The following is a 22,817-nucleotide window of genomic DNA, read 5'->3' as shown; positions in this document are numbered from 1 at the left end:
TTCATTTAGTTTTTATTTTCTACATATTGTTTATGTCACTAGCCCACTTTCTGTTGTTTTAAGGTATTCATATAAACTTAACCTATATTTTGTTGTGAACTTATCCCTTATTTTTTCTTTTAAAATTTGATGAATTAATGAGTGGAACAAAAAGTAGAGTCCAGCATTCAATTGTTTAATCTGGTTTCCTCACTGAACTCACTGCCTTTGTAATTTTCAAAGGGGAAATATTTTTATTGCTTTTAGTAATTAAAAAGCATTCAAACAATATAGAAATATACAAAGTAGAAAATTAAAGGCTCTATAATCCCATTCCCATATAACCATCTGCAGAAGATATAGAAAATCATAAGTAGAAATAAAGGAAAAAATGAGGCAATTCTTAACTCTACAAAAATGTAATCTCAGCACATTCATTGACTCAGAGGTAGGCAGTATTTACATGGTCATAGAAGAAAAACAATAAATATGGATTTAACCAAAAATTTTAACATAGCCATGTTGAGAAGATGGAGGAGGGTAGGGGGTAGGAGAGTGAAAAATCTCCCCTTTCCCCTTTATGAATTAAGTGGCAGAAATATGTTTTTCCTATAGCAATATATATGTACATATGAAAAGAAACAGCTAAAAAAGTTATTAACTTCTGGTGACTGGAACTTGGTGCCAAAGTTGCACCAGACCAATGATCGATGTTTGGGTATAAGCCTTTGAAAGCTACTTTACTTTATATTTTATGGGTAATTATGATGTATCCAGGTTGGGATAAAGCTAAAAGAAATAAGATGGCAAAACACCCACATTTAAAAACAAAATTCTCTTGAAAATTTTATTAACATTTAACAACAATAAATCAGTTAGCATTTTCCAGTCTTCATGAATAAACTTTTATAATGAGTTTCTCAAACATATCTTTTTAATATTTTTTATCTTGGGATGACAACAGCAATACTATGATAGTATTAAGATTCCTTTTTAATTCAAGTGAACTGGTTTTAAGATTAACGGTTACTAGCAAATCTTGATCTTTATTACTCTGCTCAGGCAAGATAGAAACATGATACTTTTAAATTATTTTCAATTTCCTATGAACCTACTTTATAGTAAAAAAATTATTTGGTACTAAGTGTTCTTTATGCTCAAATTCTAAAATTAGTCTTTAGTCCCAACTGAACTTCGAACTCTAAGATTTAAAAAAAAATGTTTAATGATATTTACATATTAAATATAATTTTAATCACTCAGTTCTTCCTCATCACTGAAATATGTGCTTTTCTTTATCCTTGGGCGTCTTGAATCATCTGATGTTGAGGGACCCCCTGAACTGGGTTTCCATTTCTTTTGTTCTTCTTCAATTTTGGCTTGCTGTAATGTGATTCAGAAAACAAACAAAACCAGGAATCTGTTTAATATTATTTACAGTGCGTTGATTCACAACATGGCAAAAACACACCATAAATGCCAATATATCCCCCTCCAGCCCATACAGACAATTTTCTACTTCATCAGGACACTCCTCTTAATCCCTCACCCCCCCCCACAAGTTGTGTCCCAGTTTCACTGTTATTCAATATTACCCTAGGCAACATCTACTAATTAACAGGTACAAGAAATGATGCCGACTTGCCATTTATGTTGGAAGTGGGAACGTTATATAAAATACGTTAGTTAAATAAAAGGAAAAGGAAGTTAATGTATGTATTTGTACTTTATCGACTACAAACTTAAAATTAGGAGATTACATGGCCTTTTTCAAAAATCTTTCATATACTTGTATTAGGATCTTTAATGGCCAAAAGTAGGATTTTGGCTTTGTTTTAAAGTGAAGTTTCAGTTAGAACATATCTTTTGATTTAATAAGATCTCTGTTTGGCTAAATTCACTTTAATCAAATATTTCTGTTCAATTCCATAATGAAATCAATTTAACATATTAAAAATGTTGTAGGGCTCTTAAAATTAGAAAGAACCAATGGGATTTTTCTATTACACTGCTCTAAAGACCTTAGAGAAACAGCCTGTTTCCTAAAGAGGTAAAGAGGAGAGACCAAGATTAACATGAGATGATCAATAAAGTAATAAGCAAGAAATAGAAGATGACTAACCCAAAGCAACTATGGCATTATTAAAAGAACTGTTTAATACCTGGAAAGCTATTGCCTGACTAAGACTGTCAAGAGCAGGATCTTCCCCTTCATCTTCACTTTCTTCTACTTCTTCACTAAATTATTAAAAAAAAAAAATCAAAATGTACTTGAGCAATAGGGAAAAGGCACAAACAATACAATAATCTATTTACTAAGAGTAGATATACATACATTTCTTCTTCTGGCTCAGGAATTTTCTTTTTTTTCTTTTTCTCTTTTTTCTTTGGAGGTTCTCGTTCTCCAAGCATATTTTTAGGACAGGCATAACTTAAGTGTCCACTTTCCTTTTGTTTCATGTTAAAAAAGGAAAGGAAAAAAGCTGTGTTTGTTGTGTTATTAACAGAGACTTGCCTGGTACCCTAAGGCTGAAGGTTTTAGAACTTAAAAAAAGAATACCATCACAGTGGGAATATACATGAAGAAAAAATTAACAAAACCTATTACTTTGATATTTAAAAGAAAGAGATTATGATATTATAACCCCCAATAAGCTACCTTAACAATAGGGAAAATTTCTGTAGTTTCACTAAGAACAAAAGTATTCTTCCTTCAAACATTTTATGTATTTTTTTATATATATATTTTTTATTGAAGTTCGATTTGCCAACATATAGTGTAACACCCAGTGCCTTCAAACATTTTAAATCTCAAGATTCTGGCATAAAACAATTCTAAATTTAAATGGACCACCCATGTTAAATGTAAACATTTTAAGTTATTATTTGACAAGATAGGGACAAAACTTTCCTGTTAACTTTTAAGATGTTACTATTTATTTATTTTTAAAGATTTTATTTGTTTATTTATGAGAGACACAGGCAGAGGGAAATGCAGGCTCCATGCAGGGAGCCCGACACGGGACTTGATTTGGGGTCTCCAGGATCACTCCCTGGGCCAGAGGTGGCGATAACCCGCTGAGCCACCCAGGCTGCCCTATGATGTTGCTTAACATCATTTTAAAAACAAATGGACTCTCTCCCTCTCAAATAAATAAATCTTTTTTTTTTTTTTTTTTTTTTTAAAGGAAGGTGCTTGGGTGGCACAGTTGGTTAAGCATCTAAATCTTGGTTTTGGCTCAGGTTATATCTCAGGGTCGTAAGATCAAGCCCCTTGTTGGGCTCCATGCTCAGCACGGAGTCTGCTAAGACACACTCTCCCTTCATTTCTACCCCCCTTTTCTCTCTCAAATAAATAGATCTTTTTTAAAAAAAGTAAAATTTAAAGTCTTCCTCACTTTTCCTATTAATTTCATTTTCTTCCTTTCATATCTAGATTATACCTGCACTGTCCATTTATGGTAGCCACTAATTCTCTTGTGACTACTGAGAAATTGTCTGAATTGATATGCATTGTAAGGGTGAAATACATCCTGGATTTTGAAGACAAGAAGAAAAAAAGAATGTAAAATAATTTTTGAAAATATTAATTACATGTTCAAATTATAATACTTTGGATATATACTGGGTTATGATAACAAAAGATATTATTAATTTTTGCCTGTTTCTTTTTTTTTAATTTGGCTACTAGACTAATTAGAATTATATTTATGGCTGGACTAGTCATAAATTATAATGAGCCATAACACGGTTCAGTTGTAAAACATGAGACAATGAACTATAATCTGAACATCAGCTCATTAAATACACTGAAGAATAATATGTAAGAGTAAGGGTGTGGGGAGAGACTGAACTAGGATTAGACAATAGAAGAGAAAAATAATCACGCTTTTCAAGTATATTTTAGAAAGTATCAGACTGTGATACTGGGGACATGGTTGAACCTAAGAGATGTTAATGTTAATGAAATGCTAAGCAAATGCACTTACACAGCATTTTCCAAACTGCTTTTGGAATAATGTCAACATATTTCATATATAAAAATAGTTTTACAATGAAGTAACTTAAGGGAAAACCAGGCTAAATAAATGCAAACATATTTTGGGGATGGTAGGAATTTAAACATATAAAAATGTATAAAGTATAACACATTTATGGATCCATAAACTAAAACTGCAGATTAATAGATACATCCAAGATTTCTTAGATAATGTTATTTACTGTGAATATGAGGATACATACTAATCTATCTGACCATAACTACTCCTCCATTCCCTTTTTTTTTTTTTAAAGATTTTATTTATTCATGAGAGACAGAGAGAGAGAGAGAGAGAGAGAGAGAGGCAGAGACACAGGCAGAGGGAGAAGCAGGCTCCATGCAGGGAGCCCGAAGCGGGACTCGATTGCGGGTCTCCAGGATCACGCCCTGGGCCAAAGGTGGCGCTAAACCGCTCAGCTACCCAGGGATCCCCTCCTTTTTTTTTTTTTAAACAAAACTTAGAACTCTGGAACACAGTTTCTAAACCGTTATCTTAAGGAGTGTTAGAATCACAGGAATTGACAGAATGCACCATCCATCTACCCGTCTGTTTATCTATAGATCTTTTCAGGGCGTAAGAGGTAGAGGTGGCAGTGAAGGAAATGACCCCATTTCTTTGTATCTTCTATTTGATTTTGTAGCCAGTAAAATGTCTCTTAGAATCCTCTACCCAGCTCCCTTAATACCTTTGACCCTGTTTTTTAAGCACTTTATAGAGGCATGTTGGAAACTGACAAAAGCGAGTCTCAGACTGATGGTTCTTTTGATACCATAATGCTTAAGGGCCTTGTGCAAAACTGTTCAGTGGCTATATATTTTTCCTAATCACCAAAAGTTTAAACTGGTAATGATAAAGTATAAGAACCAGGTTAAGAAAATTTGGGGATAGTTCAGTTACAAACATTAGCAGTATTAACAGAAAAAAAGATAGCTTTTAAAACACATTATCCTAAGTAGGATAGGTCAATCATATGTTTATGTTGAACTGTGATGCTTAAACATCGGCAGACTGTTACAGGCATGAGCAATATCCCATTAACCCGAAAATTTATGGGTCACTGAATCTTCCAAGATAATAATTAATTAGTCTAGTCCTTTTTAGGTTAATCGTTTTCAAAGATTTAGAAACTGGAGACAACACCACTCTATATTAGCTAACTCAGGTTATCTTTACATACTACATTTCAATGGCATTTACTTAGAGTGAGTTGAGAGTCCCAAAGTAAAACAACTTTTATAATCTGGTTTTAGCCAGCCAGAAGTTTTAGAGACCACAAATAAAACGCTGATGTGAAAAATTATTTAGTTTCCAAATAAACGATGGAAAATCACATTAAGTTTTAGGTATACTTACCCCACATTCATAACACTTAGATTTATCAAAGTAGTTTCGTCTTCGGATAAACTCAGCTGCTCTTCCATTGTCAATAGCAATGCTTGCTTTTATCACTCTACCAAATAACTAAACCAGAGAAAAATGTATAAATGCAGAAGGATGTATTTCATTGAAACAAAACTACAGTTAACTAGATTCCATTTCCTTAAACTTTCAATTTCATTTTATTTTAGATTACTTTAGCAATTGCCTAGTCAGGTAGGACAAATCACACCCTGTAGAATAGATTCTTATTCCTGAGGTTCTGTCAGTGTTTTGGGAACCAATATAGTTTTGATCTCTTTTAAGTTAAATACCCTCAAAGTCTACTGATATCCATGACTTGATAATCCACTGCATCCCCACATTTTTGGCCTGGATAAGCACAAAGGCTTTTGGATTAAAAATCTTGTTGGGAATGAATGGCTTACCTGTTTGTTGTTTATTGCCCTGGTACAGTTTAGTGCAGAGTCTTTATCCAAAAATAAAATAAATGCAACCCCTTTACTCTTCCTGGTATCTTTATCTTTCATTATAGTAACCCTTAAAGCATAAACAAATAGCCAGTTAAAAATGAGGCAGGAATAAATAAAACAGATGTTAATAAATACTTGGAAAATTCAAGTGTTCCCAAAAAAGGTTAGCAAAACATTTATAGAATAAGAGAAATCAATACAGTTGACAAATCAACTATTTCTTCAAAGTCATGGGATATCAAGAAGAATGGAAATGAGAAAATGTGATATTAATTTAACAAAAATGAGCACAGCTATGATAGGAGTATGTGAAAAATCAAACATTAATCAGAGGTTGAAGGATGAAGTAGAGATTACAAAGACAACAAAATCTTGAAGAGTAAATAGAATTCCTCTTTTCCACTAATGTCCTCACTGCAGAAAAAAACAAAACTGAGGTATTCTTTTCTACACAAAAAGTAAAATGATTTACTTTTTTTCCTAGATTTTAGAATCTAAATATATTCTTAATATTCTCTTTGTAAAGTTTTAACTTAAATTCCAGTTAGTTAACATACAGTGTAGTATTAGTTTCAGGTGTACAATATAGTGATTCAGCAGTTTCATACACTACCTGGTGTTCATCACAGCAAGTGCACTCCTTAATCCTTATCGCCTATAAGAATCTCTAGTTCTGTGTTTCTTAATCATATCATCCAAGGTACCTAAGTGATAGGGATGATGATAATAGCACAGAGCCTATTCTTTCTCTTCACTCCTTATACATCCCTTGTCTTTGTGACGCTTGCTCATCATACGTCATTAAATGCAGTTTAAAAATCAATGTTTGACAGGGCTCGTCAGAGAAATGGTTGCTTCCAAGGCTGGGATAGGGTAGGTACTTGATTAACTTGGAACATCTTTAAAAAAATGTACTTTAAAAAAATGATGGTGCACAGGAGTACAGAAGCCAGCTTAAAGAAGTTCTCATTGGCCAAATCTAGGACAATTTGAGAACCAAAATAATTAAGTACAATAATGTATTATAAACCACAGGAAAAAGTAGGAATTTATAAGTCCGTATTATTAATAAATGGGGGTAAAGGGGTGGTTTTTGCTTACAAAAGAATGTCAAGGGAAGTGCTAGAGTTGGAAAATCACCATTTGCAAACAATCATAGTAAAACTGGATCAGGCAAGATGATGATTTGTTGATGAACAAATACTACATCTAAAATGAAATCTTTGGGCGCCTGGGTGACTTAGTCGGTTAAGTGTCTGACTCTTTATTTTGGCTCAGGTCATGATCTCGGGGCTGTCAGATGACCCTGCACTGGGCTCTGCACTGGGTGTGGAGCCTGCTTAAGATTCTCTCTCTTCCTCTTCCCTGCTCCCTTCTCCCTCTGCTCTCACTCTAAAAATAAATAAGTAAATCTTTTAAATAAAATGAAAAATTTTTTTGGTATAAAATGAAATTCTTATGTGGAATAAGATATTTACATTGTCTTAAAAGTGTTTCTCACCATTTATTACTTTCAAAGGGGAAAAAGTATATAGTAGAGAAATTGGTCAACACGTTGACTGGTAATGAGGGAAACGTGGACACTGTATGAATCCAGACATGAAACCCTCAGAATACAACATCACCAAATATAGTCACCAGCCAAGAGTACATAAAACCCCAATGTAATCATGAGGCAATATTAAGAAAACACAAAATGGGGGGGGGGGGAAGGAGAGCTACATTCTTTATAATGGTTCCAGATTAAAGGAGGCTAAAAAGATAGGATATTTATTTATTTATTTATTTTTTTTTTTTTTAAAGAACATTTTAACATTTTTTTTAATTTTTTTTTTTATTTATTTATGATAGGCACACAGTGAGAGAGAGAGAGAGGCAGAGACACAGGCAGAGGGAGAAGCAGGCTCCATGCACCGGGAGCCTGACGTGGGATTCGATCCCGGGTCTCCAGGATCGCGCCCTGGGCCAAAGGCAGGCGCTAAACCGCTGCGCCACCCAGGGATCCCAAGATAGGATATTTAAAATCAATCCCTAACTCTAGACTGTACTAGAGGGGAAAAATTCTATATGGGACATTATTAGGTCGGCTGACAAAACTGGAACATGAATGATTGATTCAATAAAAGTATTTTATCAATATAAATTCATGAATTTGATAACCACACTGTGATTATGTAATACACTACCCTATTTTTAGGAAATACATACTAAAGTATTGCCTATTGAAGGGCAATGATGTTTGTAACTTACCCTCAAATAATTCACAAAAACAAACTGTGTGTGTACACACACACATACGTGTGTATACAAATACATACATATACACGTGAATACACATACACCAACACACATGAGGAGAGGGCACATGATGAAGTAAATGGGGTAAAATGTTACCAACAGGTGAATATGGGTAAAGGATATTTGATGTTCTTTACTATTTCTGCAACTTTTTCTAAATTTGCAGTTATTTTCAAATAGTAAAAAAAAAAAAAAAAGACAACATTCAAGACAAAGCATAATAATTTTCTAAAACCTGAATTAACAGGAAAACAGACAAGAGGACACAAGTGAACAGATATTTTAACATATTTCACATTAAAATTTATCTTAATTGGAGTTAGGTATAGGTACTTAAATAATCACTGTAATTAAACTGGTAAAAAGATGCTACTATATTAAGAAAAGGGACAACTTTTCTCATTCAAAAAGGAAACATAAGTTGAAATAATTTATGGGAAAATGGGCAACATAGTTTAGTTTCTTAGAAGACTGAACCTATTTATTCATTGGGCTTAGTTCCAGGAAGGAAGCACTTGACAAACTTGTTTAGAGTCACCACAGTTGAGGATATGAAGGAAAGTTTTCAACCAATTTTCAAAGAAATGTGAATCATTACTTTAACTTTTTGAATTTTCGTGGTATTTGTGAAGGTCAGTCAAAGTCATTAATCATTTTATTTCTAAAGTACTATTTCAGAAGTGTTAGCTTTCTAAACTCATTCTCAATTAATGATGTCGCTTATCTTTTTTTCATTACCACAGCTTTTCTTGTCCACAATGGCACTGTTGTTCCAACAGTGTATTCTTACTTGTTCCCCTGATGTTAATGCTCTCATGCTACTGAGAGAGTCTCCACTTATGGTGTAAATAAAATCATGTCACTCCTCTGCTCAAAAATCTTTGGTTCTTCAATTTGCCTATTCTTTGGTCTTGAACCAATATCCTTTATGACTTGGGTCCCTCTTCCCTCATCTTTCAGTACTTCTCACTCTCAAACTCTGAGATCTAGCAACAACAAACTACTCAATGTTCATGAAGCATGGTCTGTACTTCTCCAAATTGGTGCCTCCATTCACATGGCCTCTATCTTCTTTCAATTCTTAATCTTTGCCCATCAAAACTTTACCCATTCTTCAGAGCTCAGAACACGTCAGTTCTCTAACATCTTCAACTGGAAATAATTTCCCTTCTTTTCTGCTAGTCTCTACTGAAATCTGTTTATGTATAAATAATACCTCATCTGACCCATTTTAATATAAATTCCTTTAAGGTTGCCTCTGTAATCTCTATTATGCCTAGCTCAGTATGTTAAAACAAAGAGACAGATACAGTCACTCCATTAGCCTCAAGCCCAGGCACTAAGCACTGATAATTAAAGTTTTTACCTTTTTTTGTTTTTTACCTGCAGAAAAAAGCTTAGAGTCTAGAGATAAAGAGACCGATAAACCAATGACAATACACGACTTTGATAGAAACATCTTCTATGGTAACAGAAAACATAATTACACCAGAGATTTTTAAGTACAAATCTAGGATGACTCCCAAGTCTCTGGTAGGGGATGTACTCATTTAAAGACATAATCTGAAACAGACACTATTCTGGGAAACCTGAGTGTCATACAGAACACCCCTTTCTCATTCACATAACCCTTACATACAAAGTACATCATTAAGTATTATCCATTTTAAAGCCTACTGATCATCTGACCATCTCTCAAATCTGTCCTGGGTCTACTTCTCTACCTATACCATCTTCTTAGTGTACATTTCGCCCAGGCTATGATGATAGCTTTTTGACTGGTCTGCCAGCATCTACTCTTGTTTGCCTCTAATCTAATCTCTACATTGAAACCAGAATAAGCTTCTAAAAATTCAAGTCATGTTCTTCCCTCATTTAAAATTCTATAGCAGTGAATTCCTGGTATTCTTAGGATGAAAATCAAATATCTTGTAACATGGCCAAGCAGCAAGATTAGGAAACTGCTTCTGTTTCTAGACCCATTTTGTGCTTTCTTTCTCTTGTTTATTCATCTCTAGTTATACTGGCCTTCTGTTTCTTGATTTGACTTTATTTTCTCTTGCCCCAGGGCCTTTGCACAAGCTATCCCCTCTACCTAAAATGTTCTTCCCATTCTTTTTACCTACTTAACTCTTACTTAGCCTTTAGGTTTTAATTCAGAGGATACTGATTTAGGTAAGCCTATTCTGACTATCCAGACTAGATCATGTCTTCCCTGTTTAAAGGTGCTTATTGTTGGGCCTGGGGTATCAAAAAGATTGGGAGGCACCAACAAAATGGCGGCAGACCCTCCATCTTGTCACCCTCGCTTCGGGACTTTCCTGCCACTAGCAGAGGCCACCCAAGGACACGTCATCATGGGAAAACAGGACCTATGCAGGAAACAGAAACCGAACCTCACCTAGCCCCATACCATATACAGACATAAGCAGCTATCACCCTATACCGGCGCCACCCTATCCTTCCCTATAAAAACCTTCCTGTATTATCCCTACCCACGACCTCCCCAGTCTGACTCCCTTGGGGGCCTTGGAACCTGGCTCTGAGAGCACTTCCATCAAAAAGCTTGCCTCAACCCACCTTTGCCTTGGCCTATTTCATTTCACTATCAACCGGATCAAACCTGACACAATCTTGTCTTTCACTTTATAGCATTCTTGTGATTTATACTTATATGTTTGTATGGAAATTAATTCAGAGATTCTGACAGATGAGAAAAACCAAGAAAGGGTAATGGTATGATTAAGGGAACAGGCTCTGAAATCAAACTGTTAGATTTCAAATCTTGTCACCACTAACTGCAATATATTTAAGTTTATTGTGTGGTTTAGTTTTGTTATTTATAATATTAGGATAATAATAGTATTTTACCTTAAAAGGTAGTTGTGAGAAGTTAATGAAGTAATACATGTAAGATTAGAATGACACCTAGCATATTTATGTGCCTATTGTTACATATCATTATTAGTGCTTTGATGGGTAATAATGACTGTTCAAAATTCTGAAGACCCAAAAATTTACCTAGAAGCATTTTTGGTGATTTTCTTACCATTTATCCAAAGCTAAAAAAAATCCTGACTGGCCAAGATAAATATGCTCTAAATTCTTAGGATTATAAATACAATTTCAAACTTATACCAGAATATATTGGTTATAAGATAGTTAGAAAGGCAATAATACCTTGCTTTTACTTCTTTGCCCCATAATATAGGTCCATGATTGATTTAAAATAGCAAATTAAATATAAGAAGTTCCTTTTATCCTTTCGTAACTCTCAGCCCCAAATGATATCATCCCTACCATTTCTGTATGTTTCCAGTCTTTCCAATGATCTCTAAATCTTCTATGAAAGCAGAGAATGTTTTCTATTTATCAGCACTTTGCATAAGCACTTTGCATGTTATATGCATCATAACAGTTGTTTTTTTACATTCTCTTTACTTGACAAATGAAATCCACTTATGGTATACTTGATAACACACCTTCTAATAACCAAAGTATGTATCTAATCAGAACCTTTAATTTATGTTTTATATTGGATAGCAGAGTTGGTTTTAGTTCTTAGTAATATGGTAAGAATTTATTTAAATAAATTATGGTATATAAAGGCATATCATGAAATTAGATATGAGGATGTATCTTTCAAGTACATGGTGTTTATGGTATAATGTCAGTTAAAAAAAAGACAAAATTGCATGTATAGAATTGAGTCTTTAAAAAAAATTGTCTATACATGTTTATATATTCAGAAAAATGACCGACAAAAATGTTAACAGTAGTATTTTTCTTTGTTATATCAAATATCTGCTTTACTGAAGAAAAATAAAATCTTTGAAAGAATGGAAAAGTAAATTCAGATAAACTTTTAAATGAGGTTTCAAAACTTGATGTGAATACTTACTTTACAACTTTGCCATATTTGGAAAATATCTGAAACAAAAGATCACATAATAATTTACAATTTAATTTTAAATAATAAGAAACATTAAATTTTCAGGTTGTATAAACTGACCACATTCTTTGTTAAAGCTTGTGAAAAATTTTAGCCTTTATTCCTTAAAGCAGGCCCTAGAAGATATATATATAAATATGTGTGTGTGTGTGTGTGTATATATATATACACATATATATACATATATATACACACACACATATATATATTTAGTGACTAGACTATTCATATCTTTGTTATTGGAGTCATAGGTATCTGCCCCAATTTCTAAATTTCTAACAAAAGAATGTAAACAGAGGGAAAAAATCCCACTCCTTATGTGTGGTAGATTGAAGGCATATACACTGTACAGCTGCTGTTCCTGTGGTATATCCATGGCAATTATTAACCCCACCACGGCCCCAGAGAAACCACATGCTTCAAGTATCAGTATTGTGGAATGTCATTATTCCTAGCCAACTCCATCAAGTGATCACTGTTTCAGAAGACAGATCCTTAGACCACTTATAAAACAAAACATAAAACAAAAAAGCTTCTGTAATAAAATCCATTCCCATCAGTCTCCCTTCTTCTGTCTACCCTTAATACATTGGTGGTTCTTTATAGCTGGCCCGATCTTCCCTTTTACTTCTAAATCTTCAACCTAAATAATCTCATCTATTTCTGTTTCCAGCCACTACCTATATGCTAATTGTTTATGTCTTAGGAAGGTCATTCAGAAATATTAATATACATAATAAAAAATTGAGTTTTATGATTAGGCAGTGTAATGCTGGAATGTAGTATAACTCGACAGCAATGTTAGCAACACTGAATCTTGAACCCCAAGAGTCTTCTGCGTAACACCTTCTAATGGCTTCTCATTCAGATTCTTTACTATCTATCTTTGTAGGCCCCACAAGGCACCTGTGTGTAGGCTTGCCTCCCTCTGACTGCCCTTCCTCTTCTCTCCACTTGATTTACTCTGTGTCTGACATGCTTTTCCCCCAGACATCTACAGAGCTATCTCTTACTTCCTTTAGGTCTTTATTCAAAAGTTGCCTTCTCAATAAGGGCTTTAGACAGCTCATGTAAAATTTTACCTCCATTTCCAACCTGACACTTAATAACCTCCTTTATTTTTTTCTCCTTAGCATCTAGCATCTTAGCGTTAATATTCAAAAAAGTTGACTTTTTTATATTCCACATTGTTTTATCTTGCTATGTGATGAATGCCAAGATGGATTTTCACCTTTTTGTTCACTGATGTGCTCCTAGTACCTCTAAGAGTGCTCAGCATATGGTAAGTGTTCAATAAATACAGACATCTCTATTTTGATACAAAGAAAGAAGCTAAAGTTCATTTTCTCTGGTTCTTCTGTGAGACTCAGGCTATCTCAATTAAGTAATTAATCAAATACTATGTGTCACCTATGCAGCATCTCTGAATTTGACATCTACCCAAAGAAGCAGAGAGAAGGGGGCACACTTGGAAGGAAGGATTCATGTCATTCCTTCCAGTTCCTCTCAACCACTCATCTGCAGGACAGGGACAGCAGGAAATTTTGTTCTCTGTAAGGTAAAAGGGTGAAAGATGTTGGATTGCCCCTCCTCCCCCTTATCCCTATCCTGAATTGAAAACATTAAACATTAAGTTTCTGCCATATATATAAATTAAAATATTATTTCAGAATTTGAGGGTTACTTAGTAAAGGGATTTGCTTGCTTTTATCAGCCCTTTCCTCCAAAACCCCTACCCTACCAGTTTAAAAAAAAAACAAGCAAGCAGGAAAAATCAGCCCATCACAAATTTTTCTTCGTATAACTTCATTATGCTAAGCTGTGTCTTCTGTGTTTATAAAGAATTTGCTATTCTCTATGAAAGCACTGTAAACTCTTTTTGGATATTACAAAACTGTCTTTTTCTTTTTTAACTTATGTTTGCAATAGAGGTTTGTTGTTTTTTTTTTTAATATTTTATTTATTTATTCATGAGAAACAGAGAGAGAGAGAGAGGCAGAGACACAGGCGGAGGGAGAAGCAGGCTCCATGCAGGGAGCCCGACTGTGGGATTAGATCCCAGGTCTCCAGGATCATTCCCTGAGCCAAAGGCCTCGCTAAACCTCTGAGCCACCCAGGCTACTCACAATGGAGGTTTTTGCTATCGATGGCTCAATTAAGAATTTTGCCAGAGAACTGTTTGCTTAAGATACATCTGTACCTCAAATAGAGAATTCAGTAGACAACTGTACTAAAAGCTACTTACCCGATATAAGTCATTGTTGGTCAGGGAAAAGGGCAAGTTGGATACATACACTGTGCTTTTACTTGGGGCCAATCCACCACTCATTTCTAAAAAGGAAAACAAACCCAGAAGCAATTTAAACGAGATATATTTCATTCCAAGCAAAACCAATGTAGACAATCCTTAACTTAAATATGCCAGATTCAATACACCAAAGTCCTCACATTTTAGGATTAAAAACAACTCCAGCTGGGTGAATTAAGAAATTTCTTTCCCCCACATATCACTTTAAAAAAAAGAGCTTTCTGGTCCTTCTTTCAAGTTGTCCTTAACCATTACAGTGCTGGATGATGGTATGAAGGTCCAATTAGTTTTATTGATTTTATTTATTTATTTTTTATTTTAAATTAGTTTTAAACAGATGAATAAAAAATTCTGAGGCCTCGCTTAACCTTCCCTCAGGCTGGGAGCAAAAAAGTGCTTTTGAAAACTTTTCATACCTTGCCTACCACATTAGGAAGAGCCTGCTAGCTCAGAAAGAACCTTAACCGCTCACTTTCACTCATGCTTTGGTTTGGGGTACTTTTGGGGTTGTTTTAATATTCTTTTCTTTGCAGTAGTGTTAAGAGAAAGTTCTAGCCTCAGATTTTTTTTTTTTTTTAGTGATGCAAAGTTCTTTCAAATCACCGATTTTGCATATTATTGGTAAATAACCAAGAGACATTCTACTATATGAATAGGATTCCTTCCATGCCTTGAAAGATACTGACCTGTGTATGCCTTTTCGGTTCACAAACGTATAGTTTATAATTAATTTTTACAGCGTATTTTACAAGGCAGGTTATCCGTGAAGGTTCTAGCGTACTCGACAAGGTTCACATTTCCATTTAAAAAGCTTGTGTGTGTGTGTGGGAATCCCTGGGTGGCTCAGCGGTTTAGCACCTGCCCTCAGCCCAGGGCGTGACCCTGGAGACCCGGGATCGAGTCCCGCGTCGGGCTCCCTGCGTGGAGCCTGCTTCTGCCTCTGCCTGTGTCTCTGCTTCTCTCTGTGTGTGTCTCTCAGGAATAAAAATCTTAAAAAATAAATAAATAAAAAGCTTGTGTGTGGTGTGTATTTGAGGCGGGGGGTATGCGCCATCACGAATGGCAAGGTCTTGACTGAAAGACATGCCGATTCGCGGCGTAACCGGGAAACAGCTTGGGATGTTTCACGGGATTTTTTCACAGAACTTGAGGACTTCAGCGCCTCCTAAGTTTCCCATTTGGGACTCTGCGTGAGCCGTGCGGGTGAGAACCGCGAGGGCGGGCAGCGTGACACGGCCCGGAGCAGAAAGGGGGGCGGGGGGCGGGGGGCAAACCGTTCTCGCGGCCGGGTCTGAGAGGAAGGCCGCAGCTGAGGAGGCGTTTACCTTTAGGTGGGGCGGGCCCGGGAGACTAGAGCGCGAGCCCTCGGCCTCAGCTGGGGCTCAACCCGGACTCTTCCTCGTCCCCCGCCGGGGCCTCGGCATCACGGGTCCCGGGAGGGGTCAGCCGCGGGGGGGAACTAGAAGGCAGCGACAGCAACGCCTCTTCCTGGCGGCTGCTCGACTCCGGCGGCGGAGGCGGGCCGAGGGCGGGCGCCGCTGCTGACGTCATCAGCGCGCGCGCCGGAAGTGCCCGCTCGGGAGCGAGGCGGCGAGCGGACGAGCGCACTCGCGGGGTCTCCCGGCGGCCCAGAGTCGGTGAGCGCGGTTTACCTTTCCTCCAGGTGCACGGGGCCGGACGCGCGCGGGCTGCTGCGCCCGAGGGGAGCGGGCGGGCGGCCGGGCGGGCGGGGGGCGTTTTCCGTGGCGGGACCCGGGGTCTCCCTTTGCGTTCGAATCGTGCAGTCCTCCTGCTCTTGCGGTGCAGGCTGTAGGGACGCCGCGGAGTTTGGAATAAAGGAAACTGTTGAGTCTGAGACGCGCAGGTTTGCTTCTCTGTGGCGCCTTTTGCAGAAGGAAGACCGAACTAGGGTTAACTTCAGAGACCCAAGATCACTTAGGACGTCGGTACCTTTCAAGCATGGGTCCGATGTACCAAGTTCAGCAGTAGGCACTTTGAGCGCTACCAAAAAAAGGAAAAAAAAAAAGTGTGAAACAGGTTTTCTTTTTTTCCGGGCGGATATCTCAGTCTAGTCGGGGGAGACAAGGTCAACTTGGATTCCCAGAAGGACTCCTCTTGAGTTGGTCCGGACAGATGTTGGAGCAGTTCGGCCCCTTACCCGTCCTGTAAACCTGTAATGGGCACACTCTGCTTTTTTTTTTTTTTTTTTTTCTCTTAAGAGGAGGTAAAGGGGCCCAATGATTCCCACAGAAAAATGAGAGACTCGTGCCGAGGTGGTTTATACGCGCGGGCCCACCAGCACAACCCACGGAGCAGGCCTCTCATCCGAGCCTGGGAGCCTGGGAGCCGGAGCCCCTCCTGGAGCCTGCACGAGCAATGCAGGTGGAAGCCGACGCCTTCTAGAGAGAAGGAAGCGCAGCCAGGACGCGGCTGAGCTTTGAGAGGCCCGAGTGCCTCCACATCCACCGGGGAACCTAGAGGCCCGCCCCCCAAAACTACCACGCTTCACATCCTCGTTAATTTTGGGTTATTACCGCCCAAGATGTAAGCCCCTTTGGTCTTCTGTGCTGCACCCTCATCCCCCTGCTGCTTCGTAGTCCCTCTCCTTTGATTTAGGCTATCACCGCTTCTCCCTCCTTTTTTTTTTTTTTTTTTTAAGATTTTATTTACTCATTCATCACACACACACACACACACACACACTCTCACTCACTCACTCCGTGCATGCATGAAGCCCGATGTGGGATTCGATCCCCGGTCTCCAGGATCACGCCCTGAGCTGAAGGCGGTGCTAAACCGCCGAGCCACCCAGGCGGCCCTCTCCCTCCTTTTCTTACACGGTTCACCCCTCAGCACAACAGCTGAGCTCTCTGAAGTCTCCAATCCCCTGCTTAACGAACTCTGACATAGGCTACCGCTGTAATGGAAATTCTTTCATCTCCTGACCATAACTAACACTTGGCTTTTGCCTCTTGCCCTTCCCCCTGACGCTTTTCTCGGACACCTGCACTTCAGGCGAAGCGATGGCTCTACCTGTATTGAACTGATTTCACTTCTTCAAGAATATTTTTCCTCTCCCCTGGATCCTTGTGGAGGTTCTTTTCTCTCTTTCTGGCATTGGATTGCTCTGACCTTTCTTCTCCCTCTTTGTGGATCATTCCCACCCCTATTAAGGGTCCCACTTTCCCTCTGACTTTCTGCGAGGGGCACTTTGTAAAATCCCCCAGAGTGAGTTAGGTAACCCTTGCTATGTTCTGAGTGCCTCTATTTTCCTCCTCTTAGCACTTACCACGCTGTATGCTAATTGATTGCTGGTCTTTGCCTTTTGCACTAAGCGAGGCTGGGGGCGGGGGGCGGCGCACAGGCTGTGATTTGTCTTGTTTATTTTTGTAATTCCAGTGACCAATAGGCAGTCAGGTATTTTTTTGGTTGCAACCGCTGCAGGTACAGTCTCCGACGGAAGCTGAGCAGTTGACATCATCTGACCTTAAAATGTAGGAACCTTTGGAAGGTGGTCAGCTGCTGCTTAGCTTCTGCTGATTGTGGCTGTGTGAGAGTATGATTCCAGTCTTGCCAGAGCAGGTAGTTTTTTTTCAATAACAGTTGGAAATACTGTTTTGGAAAGTGCTATCTCGCAGTTTTTAAGTGTTGTCAGTAGAATAACATCTTATTACCCCAAACAAAACGAACAAAAAATCTAAAGAACCCTGGGCCACGTGTCATAGGTTTGGAATCTGTTTTAGCGTGGCAAGGCTTAGAATTGGGCTTTGTTGAGAATACTGGATTTTGAGCTTGGTCCTCATGGATGATTTGAAGTTGGAAGAGCGAATAAAAAGAGGTCCTCTAGTTTTGGAGATGCATCAAACAACTTTAGAGTGGTGTGTGTTACTTTGTGGCACGGTGAGGAGGTCCACATGCATGATCTTTCTGGAGAGAATAGGAGTTTGGGTGAGAGGATAGAATAGGTTGTACAGAGGGCAGAGGAGTTTGGATTTGTTACAGTTAATTGGTGTGAAACAATTTGGATTCTTGATTAGGGAAACCTCAGATACGGGTGATGTATTAGCAAAGTTAACTGAGTATCCTTTTTTTAAAGGTGGAATGGAGAGGAGAGCTGAGACTGGAAGGCTGAGCAGTTAAGATTGTGACCTTTATCCAGATGTGAAGTAAGATTTCGATTTGTAAACATATATATAGGTGAATATCTGGTATTTTTGTCTACTTTTATAATTTCAGTTAATCACTTACATTGAACAATCAAGAATCCCCTAAGTATTTTTAATACAGTACAGTGGGGCTTATATTAGAGGTATTGTTAAAGCACTGAAAAGTCATTTATGAAACTAGTAGAGAATATAGTACTGTAAGTTAGATAGTGATTATGAAGCAATCAGTTGTCTCCTTTCCCTTAAGTGTCTTTCTCCTTTAATCTGTTTTGTATCTGCCAGGTAAATCTGGAGTGACCTTTCCCCCCCACACCTTATTTCTAGACTTAAAAGCCTGCAGTGAGCTTCTCCTCTAGTTGCTTGCCTTTTTGTTGTTGTTGTTAGCATTTAATGCCTTTAAATGTGTTCTATATTTGCCTGTTAAGTTTGTGAAGCAATGTGATATGATGGAAACGGCTTAGGATTTAAAGTCATGCAGAACCTGAATGGTTTCAGGCTTTGGCTCTGAGTTTTTCAGAGCCTCTGTGCTTTATCTGGAATAAGAGAGATAATATCTACCAAAGGGGAGGAAATGAAAACTTGTTGAATTCCTGTGCAGGCTAACTTTCCATTCCTCTGCAGTACAAATCTTCCGTTCTGATCAGTTCCATCTTTCTCAGGCACATCTTCCATAATTCTTTTACCTTTCTTTCATCCACATTTAAATAATTTCTCAAGTCTCTATTTAAAATTTCTTGGGTTTCTTAACTACCATATCCTACATTTATCTCACTGAGCATGGAATGGTGATTAATTTTAATAGATATTTTGCTTTATTTTGACCATTTTAATTAGCATCAGTTTTTTCATAGATCTTTAGGAGTTCTAGACTTCATTTTTAATTTAGTTGTCTGGAATTTTAAACATTTTCCAATAAAGAATAGTATTATCTAGCTTCTAGGTTGAAGTCAGTCCTTAAAAGCTTCTTGCTTCAATTTAGGACGTCTGTAATATGTTTACCTTGCTTTAAGGTCAATGGATCTCATACTGAGCTCAAGGAGATGAGTTTAAGATTTATTTATTTATTTGAGTTTAAGATTTTTTTTTAATATTATATTTATTTATTCATGAGAGAGACAGAGAGAGAGAGAGAGGCAGAGACACAGGCAGAGGGAGAAGCAGGCTCCATGCAGGGAGCCTGATGTGGGACTCGATCCCAGGACCCCAGGATCACACCCTGGGCCGAAGGCAGGCGCTAAACCGCTGAGCCACCCAGGCGTCCCAGTTTAAGATTTTTTTAAAAAAGATTTTGAGAGAGAGAGAATGAGAGAGCATGAGCAGGGGAAGGGACAGAGGGAAAAGCAGGCTGAACAGGGAACCCGCCTTGGGGCTCCATCCCAGGACCTGGGATCATGATTTGAGCTGAAGGCAGACACTTAACTGACTGAGCTACCCAGGTGCCCAAGTTTAAGATTTTTAAAAAAGCATTCCACCCCAGGCCAAATATACAGGGGCTTCAGAGAATGAGGCCCAAGCATTTGTATTTTTAAAGCTCTTCAGATGATTCTAAAGTGCAACCGAAACACTGCTATAGGGGTTAGAGCTAAAGGATTCTCATTAATAACCTTCTCAAAAATGAAGTGGCATTAATGTCATGAGAAATGTAGTAGGAGCCATAATCTTTTTTTTTTTTTTTTAATTTTACTTTTTTTAAAGTAATCTCTGCATGCAATGTGGGGCTCAGACTCATAACCCTGAGATCAAGAATCCCATGCTCCACAGAGTGAGCCATCTAGGAGCCACGGGAGCTATAAGTTAATAGTGCTTATTACAAGTTTTTTGAAAACAGATTGGCCCAACTCTCCATAAGCTTTCATAAGCTGAATGGCATTAACGAAAGAGTCAATTAACACTCTGTAAAAGCAAAAATCTTTGGATTTCTTTTGGTTGGTGAAAACAGGTACTGAAATAGTTCTTTCATAAAAGTGAAGTAGCATAAGGTGAATTTTCAGGTAGTGAGGGGAGACCTATAATTAAAAGGTACAAATCAATATTTAGGTTCCCCAGAATGGCTCATGTGGTGGTCATATGAATAGGTCTATTTGGCCAATATTTAATAAGTACCTTTAACTTGTTAAGCAATGGGAGTAAGAGAGGTACACAGTCATTGCCTTTGTGGTGGTGTTTAGTTTGGGAGGAGTAGGAAAAAAGTAAATTGCATGTGATGTTATTTATATAGTACTATTATAGCAGGGTGCTTTAAGAAACCCAGAGAAAGAACAACTTTGTTCTTTGTAGAGAATATAAGAAAAGCTGATATTTAAGTTGGATCCTGAAGGAAGAGTAGAGGGTGAAAGGCAGATAAGAAGATATAGTAGTCAGAGGAAAAGTATGCTACACTGTTGGGGAAATGGTGTGGGTGAAGCTGGAAAGGCAAAAGCAAGGTCATAAATAAGCCTTTTTAAGGTTAAGGATGAATCTTCATTCTTCAGTATTTGAGGAACCACAGAGATTTTTATTTATTTATTTTTTTAAATTTTTATTTATTTATGATAGTCACACACAGAGAAAGAGAGGCAGAGACATAGGCAGAGGGAGAAGCAGGCTCCATGCACCAGGAGCCTGATGTGGGATTCGATCCCGGGTCTCCAGGATCGCGCCCTGGGCCAAAGGCAGGCGCTAAACCGCTGCGCCACCCAGGGATCCCGGGATTTTTAAATCAGGTGTCTTATCAGAGTGAATATTCTGGCTACAATTTGTAGGGTGAGAAGCAGGGAGACCAAGTGTTTTACTACTGAGGAGTCCAATAGCTGGACGAGGAGCATCTGATATTTACATAGTGAGGTGATAGAAATAACTGGATTTAATAAATAGATATGAAAAGTTTTGAGTCTTTGTATGATTCAGGCTTCTGATTTGGGCTGTTGGGTACCTGGTGGTGTCATTGACTAAAGTGGGGAAGACAGGAGATGAAACAGGCTTCTGAGAAATATGAAGAACTTTTGGCATGTTGAGTTGCAGATGTCTGTGAGCTGTCCTCTTGAACAGTCAGGATAGAAGTAGAGATGTGGCAGTCATTTATCTAAAGGAACATATTACCAGCATTAATAAACTGACTCTATGAACTTTGAGCACGGAATGTTCAAGTTGTGCAAATTGTCCTAGGTGCTTATTAATCGATGAAGAACATAGAGATCCCTTTCATATAGTTCATATACTTAATAGTGAGGGACCAATAATACGCATCAAATATAAGTTATATAGTATCTTAGATGATTAGTGCTATGAAAATAATAGCAAAGTTTAGGGGGATCTTGTAGATAGGTTACATTAAGAAGGTAGTATTGAAGGACAAAGAAGTTAACCGTGCAGATTCCTGGAGAAAAGTATTCTAGGTGGGGAATTGCCAATGCAAATAAATGCCTAATACTCATTCAGAGTATGTTGTCATATGTGACTTTGCTATTCACTAACCTTGGTTCACTATCAGAATAGTTACTGATGAAAATAGTGAAAGGAATGAGTTTGGAGAGGAGGAAAAGCTATTTTATTCTGCTTTGTTGTTGTTTTTCTTTCTTTCTTTTTTTTAAAGGTGTTATTTATTTATTCATGAGAGACACACAGAGAGAGAGGCAGAGACACAGGCAGAAGGAGAAGTAGGCTCCATGCAGGAGCCTGCATGTGGGACTGATGCAGTCCTGATGTGGGACTCGATTCCTGGTCTCCAGGATCAGGCCCTGGGCTGAAAGCAGCGCTAAACCGCTGAGCCACCCGGGCTGCCCAGTTTTGTTGTTGTTTTTAAAAAGATTTTATTTTATTTGAGAGACAGCAGGTGAGCACAAGTGGGAGGAGGAGCAGAGGGAGAAGCAGACTTCCTGCCAAGCAGGGAGCCCGATGTGGGGCCTGATCCTAGGACCTGATCCTAGGACCTGATCATGTCTTGAGCTGAAGGCAGTTGCTTAACTGACTGAGCCACCCAGGCTGCCTCTTGTGTGTGTGTGTGTGTGTGTGTGTGTGTGTGTGTGTGTGTTTATCCTGAGTGTATTTAGTGTGTGTGTGTGTGTGTGTGTGTTTATCCTGAGTGTATTTACTACTGGAAGCTGAAAAGAGAGTAGTGTGCAGTTAGTTATTCTTCAGTCTAAGCTGCTACTATAACCAGTTGGGGTAAGGTAAAAAAATATATCTATTGCCTTGCCTGTGGATTCCAAGTGTGAATGGTTTGACAGAAGGTTATTGCCTGCGACT

The 22,817-nt window shown here is 38.1% G+C and overlaps 2 protein-coding genes across 40 annotated transcripts in view; one reads left to right on the top strand and one right to left on the bottom strand.

Moving 5' to 3' along the window:
- The window catches only part of PPHLN1 (periphilin 1), a 230,353-nt gene that overhangs the window by 70,364 nt on the left and 137,172 nt on the right, over positions 1-22,817 (top strand). For 6 of the 36 annotated variants that reach the window (XM_072798317.1, XM_072798302.1, XM_072798292.1 and 3 more), the window contains exons 1-2: positions 15,947-16,064; positions 18,524-18,593. The exons of 1 other annotated variant lie outside the window; for it this stretch is intronic. In XM_072798317.1, the coding sequence (XP_072654418.1) occupies position 18,593 (1 nt within the window). In that variant the 5' untranslated portion in view covers positions 15,947-16,064; positions 18,524-18,592. Of the gene's footprint in view, positions 1-15,931; positions 16,091-16,646; positions 16,972-18,523; positions 18,625-22,817 lie in introns of those variants that run through there. 29 more of the 36 variants (XM_072798319.1, XM_072798304.1, XM_072798295.1 and 26 more) reach the window with 14 other exon arrangements.
- Positions 800-15,969, bottom strand: ZCRB1 (zinc finger CCHC-type and RNA binding motif containing 1). Of its 4 annotated transcripts, XM_072798324.1 has the most exons (9): positions 15,753-15,969; positions 14,365-14,450; positions 12,069-12,097; positions 6,483-6,573; positions 5,825-5,936; positions 5,373-5,480; positions 2,315-2,427; positions 2,142-2,217; positions 800-1,362 (listed from the first exon to the last, which is right to left on the bottom strand). In XM_072798324.1, the coding sequence occupies exons 4-9, from the start codon at positions 6,491-6,493 to the stop codon at positions 1,231-1,233; spliced, it is 552 nt and encodes a 183-aa protein (XP_072654425.1). In that variant the 5' UTR covers positions 6,494-6,573; positions 12,069-12,097; positions 14,365-14,450; positions 15,753-15,969; the 3' UTR covers positions 800-1,230. The 4 variants fall into 4 exon arrangements, with proteins under 4 accessions (XP_072654425.1, XP_072654423.1, XP_072654424.1 ...); XM_072798322.1 differs by lacking the exon at positions 6,483-6,573 and having other exon boundaries at positions 15,753-15,968; XM_072798323.1 differs by lacking the exons at positions 6,483-6,573; positions 12,069-12,097.

This window comes from Canis lupus, chromosome 25 (genome assembly GCF_048164855.1).
Source record: "Canis lupus baileyi chromosome 25, mCanLup2.hap1, whole genome shotgun sequence".
NCBI lineage: Eukaryota > Metazoa > Chordata > Mammalia > Carnivora > Canidae > Canis > Canis lupus.
Note: the sequence above shows the minus strand (reverse complement) of the source record. Positions and strands in the feature narration are given on the sequence as shown.

Excerpts from the sequence above, each read along its gene's own strand:
- ZCRB1 (XM_072798322.1), bottom strand. The coding sequence starts at position 14,448 with ATGAGTGGTGGATTGGCCCCAAGTAAAAGCACAGTGTATGTATCCAAC. Across the intron at positions 12,098-14,364 it reads CCAACAATGACTTATATCGG|ATATTTTCCAAATATGGCAA; the intron begins GTAAGTAGCTTT and ends CTTTTGTTTCAG. Across the intron at positions 2,218-2,314 it reads CCTGAGCCAGAAGAAGAAAT|TGAAGAAGTAGAAGAAAGTG; the intron begins GTATGTATATCT and ends TTAATAATTTAG.